Source organism: Oncorhynchus clarkii, chromosome 13 (assembly GCF_045791955.1).
Source record: "Oncorhynchus clarkii lewisi isolate Uvic-CL-2024 chromosome 13, UVic_Ocla_1.0, whole genome shotgun sequence".
Taxonomy (NCBI): Eukaryota; Metazoa; Chordata; class Actinopteri; order Salmoniformes; family Salmonidae; genus Oncorhynchus; species Oncorhynchus clarkii.
Window position 1 is genome coordinate 21573752 of NC_092159.1, and position 10988 is coordinate 21584739.

Genomic DNA, 10988 nt, shown 5'->3' on the forward strand with positions numbered 1-10988 from the left:
ACAAGATCATGCCGAAGAAGATTGTGGTACTTGTTTCCACCATCAAGCATATCATCACCCAGGTGCTTCTTCAAGTAGATCCCCAAGCCTTTCAGGGGGGAGTGTATTTGGAGACACCTGCTATCATCAACGACACCCAAGCTCTTCTGTGGTCTATTCCCTGGGTCGAGGTCACTGAGGAGGAGGAGCTGTTGAACGGTCAGCAGTCCATTGATGCTTATGAGGTGGCTAAGACTGTCATCAACAACCTTGAGCAAGTGCTAGGCCCGAAACCTGTGCTGGCGAGAGCACTGGGAATCGGGTCACACATCTTGACAAGGTACATTGTTCATCTCGTAGGTCTATGCATTGCTAAGACAGTGCCCGTTGTTTATGCTGCCAATGAAGAGGAGAGACGTATTAGTCAGGATATGGTGAACATCTGTCCTCTACCTGCTAGATTGATCATTAGCGGAGAACTATTCAGTGACTTCGTAGTGAAGTTTATTCTAAAACTTCATCCAATGAACGGACGCGGTACTAAACAGCTTGACCAACAGGCTCTGCTCTTACTGGTCGTTAAAATGGCCTCGGTTGCTTTTAACATCTTGAGGAAGATTCCAGGTATATCTGTGGATGAAAATCTGTGCCCCCCCTTATGCAACATGAGAAAGACAGTGTTGCACATGCAGAGTGCCATGATACATCAGTTTGGCACGACAATCAAGATAAAAAAACTGGTTGCCATGAAGGACACGGTGATCATCTCCACCATCCCCAGTGCTATCTGTGAGGGGATCCTGATGGTGTACAAGGGCATCAGTGACACCTATCCGCTTCAAGTCCTCGGCCCACGGTGTCCAATAGCTAGGAGCTGCGAAGAGGCTATGGAGAGCAAACTCTTTGCAGTAGCCCTACCCGAGGACCTTAGGAAGACCATCTACGATCACTACGGGTCCCGGGTCGGGAAACTGGCACTGTTCCTGAAGGCTTTCCCCCTGAATGACCGCATCAAGTTGGAATACATCCGTCGTGTTTCTCTGCCTCGTTCCTCCAACAGAGATGTAGTCTGGATCGACCCCAAATACTTTGTTGGGGACGACGATGAAGAGGTTGTGACATCAAGCAACACAATGCCTGATAATCCTCTTGCTCTCGACGTCAGTCAGGCTGCCTTTTTGAAGCAGTTCCCACAGACTGATGTTTTCGGGGTAACCACAAAGGACAGTGTAAAGCCTGTGCAAGAACCGGCTCGGACGGAGACCGAGAGGAACAAACCAAAGATGACAAACCTTGATATTGTTCCTGTTATTCTTGTCAGGAAAGTCTTTGACTCTGTTTTTGCAGATTCATGTACAATCAAGCAGCAATACGGTTCATGGGAAGACGTCTCACTTTGCAATGATATGGTAGAGCACCTACATATCCAGGTTCAGAAAGAGGCATTGAAATACCAAAACCAAAGACTGTTCTTACGCACTCTGAGGAAGCTCAACGATGAGACGGACAAGATGGCCAAATTCTTAGAAGACGTCTCATTCTCTATCAAGAGCAAGTACTTCAGGACTTTCCATGACTGGCCAATGGTTAAAGCCCAGCTATACCCAGAAATACAGTCTCTGCTAGTCTGCGATATCATGGTCAGAGAGATCATGGCTCACCTGAGGCCTACCTTGACCTTCGCCAAGGACACCAAGAAGGGTGATGACCGGCCATACTGCATCAACATCCCGGTCAAGAGAGAGACCAAAACCCCGGATGATACAGGTAGAACAATGCTACTGTTGGTGTTGTACATTCAGAATCAGGCCTAAGTCTCTTGTAAATGACTGGTATTCCACAATGTTCTTTCATTCACAATTTCACAACAAAATCCGATGTAGAGTCAACTGCTACAGTAACAGTCAGCTACCCAGTTGGACAATAATTTGAACTCCTCCCTTCCGCTCAAATGTACTATCTTGTCACATTTCCATTCCCCCTAGACAAGACCAAGCTGGAGCTTTGCATTGAGAAAGCCAGCGCTGACAGAATGAAGAAGCTCCTCACCCCACTTGAGAAGGTAAGCTACACTGTTTTCTGTATTGTCTCATTGATAATATCAGTCCATTTGAATGTTGTCTGTTCCGTACTGAGCTGGAGCTTCAGCATTGAAAGGTTGCTGATGGTGATGGCATCCTGAGGTTTGTTTCCACTACAGGAGGGGAGGAGGGCTAATAATTATGTTTGGAATGGAGTAACTGGAATGGCATCAAACACATGGAAACTGTGTGTTTGATGTGTTCGATACCATTCCATTGATACCATTCCAGCCAATACTATGAGCACCGCCTCCCCAATTAAAGTGCCTGTAGTTTCCACTCACCAACTATGTTTGTTCACAGGAACCCGAACCCTTCTGGAAGACGGGATCGATGGCAATGATGAAGGAGGAAAATAATAAAAAGAAGAAGGTGAAGAAGAGGGGTTGCGGCTGGTTCTGGGGTGGGTTTGGCCGTAAGAGAAAAACAGCAAAAGAATTCCCACAGACTGTTGTTTTCGAGTCAACCACAAAGGACTGTGGAAAGCCTGTGCAAGAACAGACTCAGACGGAGACTGAGAGGAACAAACCAAAGGTGACAAACCTTGATATTGTTCCTGTTATTCTTGTCAGGAAAGCCTTTGACTCTGTCTTCCCAGTTTCATGTGCAATCAAGCAGCAATACGGTTCATGGGAAGCTGTCCCACTTTGCAAAGTTATGGTAGAGCACATACATATCCAGGTTCAGAAAGAGGCATTGAAATACCAAAACCAAAGACTGTTCTTACGCACTCTGAGGAAGCTCAACGATGAGCCGGACAAGATGGCCAAATTCTTAGAAGACGTCTCACTCTCTATCAGGAGCAATTACCTCAGGACTTTCCATGAGTGGCCAATGGTTAAAGCCCAGCTATACCCAGAAATACAGTCTCTGCTGGTCTGCGATATCATGGTCAGGGAGATCATGGCTCACCTGAGGCCTACCGTGACCTTTGCCAAGGACACCAAGAAGGGTGATGACCGGCCATACTGCATCAACATCCCGGTCAAGAGAGAGACCAGAACCCCGGATGATACAGGTAGAACAATGCTACTGTTGGTGTTGTACATTCAGAATCAGGCCTAGTCTCTTGTAAATGACTTGCATTCCACAATGTTCTTTCATTCACAATTTCATGACAGAATCCGATGTAGAGTTAACGGCTACGTGTAACAGTCAACTAACCAGTTGGACAATAACAATTTGAACTCCTCCCTTCTGTTCAAATGTCCTATCTTGTCACATTTCCATTTCCCGTAGAAAAGACCAAGCTGGAGCTTTGCATTGAGAAAGCCAGCGCTGACAGAATGAAGGAACTCCTCACCCCACTTGAGAAGGTAAGCTACACTGTTTTCTGTATTGTCTCATTGATAATATCAGTCCATTTGAATGTTGTCTGTCCCGTACTGAGCTGCAGCTTCAGCATTGAAAGGTTGCTGATGGTGATTGCTTCCTGAGGTTTGTATCCACTACAGGAGGGGAGGAGGGCTAATAATTCTGTTTGTTCTGTTTGTTCACAGGAACCTGAATCCTTCTGGAAGACGGGATGGATGGCAATGATGGAGGAGGAATATAATAAAAAGGAGAAGAAGAAGGGTTGCGGCTGGTTCTCGGGTTTGTTTGGACGTAAGAAAAAAAACAGCGAAAGAATTGTGGATGGAGGATTGTCGCAGGCGCAGATACTAGAAATCACATCCACACAAACCAAGCGTATGGACGCACACACATTTACACAGAGACATATATAACAACAAGGCCTACCTCAGATCCCAAACAGACAACATATGTTGCCTGTCTAATAGTATGTCTTATTTTCCATTTTGGGATACAGGATGTTTATTTATAGCTTACCAGAGGCTATGTTTTGGCACCAAACAATTATCTCTGTGAACTTTTATTGGAAAAATAAACACTTTATTTGAAGTATTTTGCGTGACTTTGTTTTCTAAAGACGTGTCTTTTATGACTTTATTTCTGATATGTATTTTTTACATTCCATACATTCCAATAACCATCCATTTGATTGTTTTATGGTGTAGCCTGAAAATCTGTGTTTTCAATTGTGGTTGTTGATTAGATAAACACATTTACTTTGCTGAAAATACAGTACGTTTCGAATTTTTGGACAATTTAGACAGTAGACTATACAAATGAATTGGTTATTTAACAACAATGAACATTTAGTGAATAAATATACTTGAAATCAAAACGCTTCCGTTAATAGTCTGAAACGGATCATTTACTAGAATAAATGGTACAAAGAGTAGAATATGAAATGCTGTAGCTGCTTCTGAGGATTGTTTGGCCGTAAGAAAAATAAAACCTAGTTGGACCCCTGGACATTTCTAACACTTCTTGACAATCTTCCTCAGAAATGCAGCAAGACCATAGCTGTCATGTAAGGCGGGTGTTTGGAAAGGAGAGTTCACCTCTACATTCAGTAGTCTACATGATATGACCAAGATGTATCACAGTGGGGCAGCATGGGATTAAACTTTGCAACCTCGGTGCATCAGTGATCATGACGGAAGTCTCTCAATCATAACATGCTAAGATATTTTTCTTATTCTTTATTTAAAAACAATATTACACTTTGTACAAACATATTACTTGTTAATTAGAATGAATATATGTTATGTAGTCTATAAAACGTACCAGGTCTGAGGTTTTTAGGAGTACATTCATGATGTGATGCCAAGGAATGAAGGGAATTATTAACCTGGACTAGGTCTTTGTAAGTCTGGGTACCCGTCTAACTAACATTCCGCTCCTTGTCCCTTCTGTCAAACACATGGTGCCCAGGCTAGGTCTTTGTACCTTCTTACATATAAATACAATTCAAATAACATACAGTATTGTATACAAGACTTCTGTAACATTCTTGCACTTTGCACATTGATATTCTTAAGTCTCCAAATAGGGAACAAACTGTAAATCAACACAGGTACAGGAGGGTTGAAAGCATGGTATGGCTCATACAATGTGTGGAAGTAAAAATGGGGGATCACGTGTTTCATTTAGGAGATAAAAACAACGCAAATGAATTGTATATTATTTTTTGTATAATTGAAGCAGATTTATTTGCCTACTGTGACCTACGGTTTGTACATAGTCAGCGTCTGTCCTCTCTAGAGAATCTAGATGTACTGTATCCTGGACAGCCAGTCAAGGCAATTTCCAGCTTTCATGCAACTGCACACTCCTCTGTGTAGAAAGCTGGTACCCACAAAAGACTAACTCAGGTCTGATGTTTTTAAATAGTCTACTGAATTCCCCTTATTCTAAAGAGCTTGGTATATGGAGTCCTTTCAAAAGCAATATCTTAGTTCTAGTCTGAAATGATACCATATACCCTACTCCCTACATAGTGCACTTCTTTTAATCAGAGCCCTTTGTGGGCTTTTGGGAATAGGGGGCCATTTGAGAGACAGTCCCAGTGTTCCCCAGTCACACGTAGCGTCCACTGGACTTGATCTCCGGACACAGCCGGGCCTCCAGGTCCTCTATGTTCATGGACTCTTTCCGACTGGTCAGACTGGTGGCGCGTGTGATCTTGGTCAGTGTCTCCTCGTAGGGCGGCGGCAGGTAGACCATGACGTACACGCTGTCCGACATGTCAGAGCTGGTGCTGGTGTGGCGTTCGCCGTGGCCGGTGAGCGAGGAGAGGAACTCCGCGCTGCTCTCGGGGTCCTGGAGGTCCAGGCTGAGCTTTGGAGGGGAGCACCTCCAGTAAGCCAGGAGTCCCAGGAGGCCCAGCATGAGGAGGGAGGCGACGGGGAGAACCACGTAGAGGAGCAGCCCTGACCTCCCTTCCTGGTCGAGGTTCAGCTCATTCCAGTTGTCGCCCTGGTGGATTTGGAGGGGAAAAGGGTTAATAAATCACGTCATTGACAGGACAGAAAAAAGGATTACTCTAAAATACATGCAGGATGATGTTGAAGATATGAAATCAAAAAATCAGTAATGGGTTTTGCCTCAAACAGTCAATGTTCCACCGGATGAGTGATGATCCTCTTCCATCTTCTCAAAACTGAAGCTGCATGTTTGTGAAATCAAGATATCCTACAGAGGCTCAATAGGGCTTATGCCATTTGATATTGCCTGAGTGTTATATTCCCCTGTTGACACAATCAGTGTCCCAAATTCACCCGACCAATCGGTTTCAGTGCTCAGATAACGCTGATCCTCATCTGGATGACTGACTAAAGACCCATCAACATCACTCCACTTAGCTGAAAGCCCCGAAAAGCTTTCCTCTGCCATTGCCCTGACATGAACTGCACTCGTCATAGTCGTGACATCCAATACTATTTCAAGGCACTCAATTAACAACAGCAAGAGTGTGTTGCCTGCAAAAGTCTGTATAGCGTTTTAATAGCGTTTCAATCGGGTGATGTCACTCGCTCTGAGACCTTGAAGTAGTTGTTCCCCTTGCTCTGCAAGGGCCGCGGCTTTTGTGGAGCGATGGGTAACGATGCTTCGTGGGAGGCAGTTGTCGATGTGTGCAGAGGGTCCCTGGTTCGAGCCAGGGTAGGGCTGAGGTGAAGCTAACACTGTTACACCACCTACCTACTCCCAGGTGCCAAGCAAAAAAGTAAACTCAAAATCTGCTGCAGCTCTCCAGGACCCGGGTTGCCTACCTCCTGGATCTACCAAAAATCTCTGGGTCTCGCACCAGTCTATATGTAACGACTACTACTGAATCAGACTCACTCAGTAACAACAAGCTGATGTTCCCTTACCTGTAACTGTCTCTCCACCATTGGGGGAGAAGGTGACCCAGTCATCCAATCAATGGACCCTCTGCCGGCTGGCCCAAACTTTATCCAGCTGCTGTCCAGTAGCGTTCTCATGCTGTCGTGGTAGGCAGAACTCAAGACAAACACGTCCGACTAGAGAGAGATTCGGTCGATAGCGATCCAGCTGTGTGTCCCTTGATGCCCGAACAGAGTTAGACAGAGAAAGCAGTGCAGTGTGGGGGGGGGGGGGGGGGGGGGGGGCGAGGGGAGGGGAGGGGCAGGGGTGTGGTGGGAGGTGTCAAGCAGCTGCTTACATGGCTGCACATGCAGGGCACAACAGGATCCAGGCCAGGGAACCGCCCAATGACGGTGGAGCTAAAAGTCCAAGGGCAATCTCCTCTTGGGGGGATTTGTGGTAGCTAGTGTTCACTTTTTGGAGAAAACAGAGGCAGGGAGGGAGGGAGGGAGGGGACAATGGATGTCCCCAGTTGTCAGCCAACATCGGTGTGATGGGGGGGGGAAACGGAACAGGAACAGCGCCTGGACAGGAACACATAGCAAACACAATACGGAATAATGCAGACACAGGGAACATAACCAAGGAACAGACAGATATTCCGGGGGTAATCAACAAAGTGAAGGAGTCCAGGTGAGTCCAATGAGCACAGCTGTGCGTAATGTTGGTAACAGTCGTGTATGATGACGGGTATCCTGGCGCCCTCGAGCGCCAGGGAGGGAGAGCGGGAGCAGGCGTGACAGTGTGTGTGTGTGTGTGTGTGTGTCATGCAGGTTTTACATGTACTTTCAGGAATAGCCTGCTAGAGGGTGACAAACATTTGCTAGATAGAGAGATGAGTGGAGGAGCTCATATTTTAAACAGATCTAAAGAGACATGGGATGAGCTTAAAATAATGACATGGCACAAGCCTTTGAGATGAGTGAACCATGGTCTGGTATGGTGGGATGCTTGTTGTTATTGTTGGCAGTGAGTGCTCTTCACCCTAATCCAACCTTGATTTAAGTATTGCATTAGACAAACGAGACAATATTTAAGATTAAACATCGACGACATTGTTTACCTGCTCCTTGGATTAAATGACAGCATCAAGATCATCAAGCAGGTCGTCTTTTAATAGCATTGTTAAATTAACGGGACAGAGATGGAGACAAGAGATCATAAAATGGATTGAGACTTATACCTAATCAGGCACAATCCAGAAAGCCTAATATTATGGACGGCCCAAATCGCATCTTCTTTTCACTTCTTTTCTTTAAAGGCAACATCAAATGGCACTTTGTGTCCCGGGTCCAGACGAGCCAGATCTTCCACCCAGATTTGCAAATCACATACCACCATAGTCCCTGTGCCAAAGAACACCAAGGTAACCTGTCTAAATGACTACTGGCCCATAGCCCTCACCTCTGTAGCCATGAAGGGCTTTATAAGGCTGGTCATGGCTCACATCAACACCGTTATCCCAGAAACACTAGACCCACTCTAATTTGCATACTGCCCCAACATATCCACAGATGATGCAATCTCTATTGCACTCCACACTGCCCTTTCCCACCTGGACAAAAGGAACACCTACGTGAGAATGGTATTCATTGACTACAGCTCAGCGTTCAACACCATAGTACCCTCAAAGCTCATCTCTAAGTACCCTAGGACTAAACACCTTCCTCTGAAACTGGATCCTGGACTTCCTGACGGGCAGCCCTAAGGTGGTAAAGGTAGGTAACAACACATCTGCCACACTGATCTTCAACACAGGGGCCCCTCAGGGGTGCGTGCTCAGTCTCCTCCGGTACTCCCTGTTCACCCATGTCTGCATGGCCAAGCATGACTCCAAACCTATCATTAAGTTTGCCGTCGACACAACAGTGGTAGGCCTGATAACTGATAACGATGAGAGCCCAGTACATTGTTGGGGTAGGTTCCTTGTTCCTTGTCAATCATTTGCTTATTGATGAAATCAGCAATCAGACAATATCTTTAAGTAAATCAATCAAAAACCTTTATTAACGCAATTGCAGACAGAAGTTGACAACAGGAACATAACACGCATGTTTCCGAGTAAGTTCTGTAAAATAGGAAAGGGTACAAGTTGCTTTAATAGGCTTACAGTCAACCCCTAGTGATGTAAATGCCTACGTCAACACCTTCTACTCATGATACCACGTCCATGCAAATACAGTTATACAACCTTGCAGGAGAGACAATAGATCCAGTGTTTTCTAAGGGCTCAGCAGTAATTTTCCACTCCCCAAGTTGCTTTATAGTGGTATGTCTGACTAGTCTCTTATCTCTTTCACTCCCCTGCAGGGTTCTGTGTCTATGAATCTCTTTTAGCCTTGAGGCGCTTTCTTACAGATACCCTGTTTTGACTGCAATAACACACATCTCTCAGACCATTTCTTATAAGAAGCAAAGACTAGAAAATAACTGTGGAACAATATTAAACTTTATAATGTACATATATATATTGCTAATCTGTAGTCCAGGACCCTAAAGATGTAATGGGGGAGGGGTCTTATAGCCCTTCCCCTTCTATTAATATAACATAAACATAATCAATTATTATAATACATCAAACATTTGGTGCAGACCCTATCATGACCCCAAGGTGACCCCCCCCCCCCCCCCCATTAGCATCACTGGGGACAAGTGTAACAGATGTTGATCGTACTCTCCTTGCGTTGTGTTTTGTCCTAATAAATCACCCCAGCCAGTGGTCCCAGTTGAGCATTATTTATTATCTGTTGTTAAATAGGAAACAGTACGTTAGATGTGCAGGGCTTAATGATGTTGATGGCTATCGATGGTAAAATCTGTAGCATGAAAACAACTGTATTAGCAGTGGGCTTCTGTGCCCAGCATGCTAGCTAACACGCTTATATACAGCAAACGTTTACCAAAGCACATCCCAGAAAGCCCCTCAATCCCTAACAGGTACCATATACCCACACATGTATAAATCAGCAATGCGCAGCAAACTTATACACATTGTAAAATATAAAACAGTATTCAGAACGTGACCTACCCCTACCCACATTTTCATACTGGGGAGACATGACGTTCGCGATCTCCCCCTATCTGCAAGCAGGGCCAATCACAACACGCCTTATTGTCATCGGAATTGAACCAACCAATAAGAATGCTTGAACATTAAATAGACATTTCTTTAAATTCAAGTGGAAACATAACCAACCCTGTAACACAAGCTTCCTGCCATCCAGGACCTCTATACCAGGTGTTGTCAGAGGAAGGCCCAAAAAAATGCCAAGGACTCCAGCCACCCTAGTCATAGACTGTTCTCTCTGGTACCGCACGGCAAGCGGTACCGGAGCGCCAAGTCTAGGTCCAAGAGGCTTCTAAACAGCTTCCACCCCCAAGCCATAAGACTCGTGAACAGTTAATAAAATGGCTACCTGGACTATTTGCATTGTCCCCACCTCACCCCCCATTTTTACGCTGCTGCTACTCTCTGTTTATTATCCATGCATAGTCACTTTACCTCTACCTACATGTACATATTACCTCAATGACCTCGACTAACCGGTGCCTCTGCACATGGACTCTGTACCGGAACCCCCTGTTATTTTATTGTTGCTCCTTAATTCTTTTTTATTTCTAATTTATTTTATTTTTCGTAACTGCATTGTTGATTAAGGGCTTGTAAGTAAGCATTACACTGTAAGGTCTACTCACCTGTTGTATTCGACGCATGTGACAAATGAAATTTGATTTTGATTTGATGCACACGCACCCTTGACAGGAACCTAAAATCATGACTCAAACAGTCTGTTTGCTCTTTGGTTTCGGTCGTAGGACAGACAGAGCTAAAGAGGTCACGCTGACAGATAAGAGATTGAGGTTGTGACGGAGTGCCAAATATCCCACAAGACAGCAGCCAAACAGGACATGTCCAGTTGCGAAGTGATGCACTAGAACAGTGGGACAGAGAGTAAAGGTCAGGATTTAGGACGAGGAAACACAAGGTTTACAGGAATGGATCCCTCATAAAGGGTATTAATGGTGTTCAAATTTGACTTGATATTTAGGTTGGACACCATCAACCAACTTCATCCAGAAATGTATTGGATGACACATATTGAAATGTTGGCCCCTGTGTATTGTCTGTGTGGCCTCAATGTGTGTGATTTTTTAAAACTTTTTTTTTTTTTTTACTGTGTCATCAGAAAACAC

The 10988-nt window shown here is 44.9% G+C and overlaps 1 protein-coding gene across 1 annotated transcript; it reads right to left on the reverse strand.

Moving 5' to 3' along the window:
* Positions 1-4692: 4692 nt before the first annotated feature.
* On the reverse strand, positions 4693-6961 carry LOC139423829 (small integral membrane protein 28-like). The gene is made up of 2 exons (XM_071175466.1): positions 6782-6961; positions 4693-5885 (listed from the first exon to the last, which is right to left on the reverse strand). The coding sequence occupies exons 1-2, from the start codon at positions 6890-6892 to the stop codon at positions 5487-5489; spliced, it is 510 nt and encodes a 169-aa protein (XP_071031567.1). The 5' UTR covers positions 6893-6961; the 3' UTR covers positions 4693-5486.
* Positions 6962-10988: the final 4027 nt, after the last annotated feature.

Excerpts from the sequence above, each read along its gene's own strand:
- LOC139423829 (XM_071175466.1), bottom strand. The coding sequence starts at position 6,892 with ATGAGAACGCTACTGGACAGCAGCTGGATAAAGTTTGGGCCAGCCGGC. Across the intron at positions 5,886-6,781 it reads TGGTGGAGAGACAGTTACAG|GGCGACAACTGGAATGAGCT; the intron begins GTAAGGGAACAT and ends CAAATCCACCAG.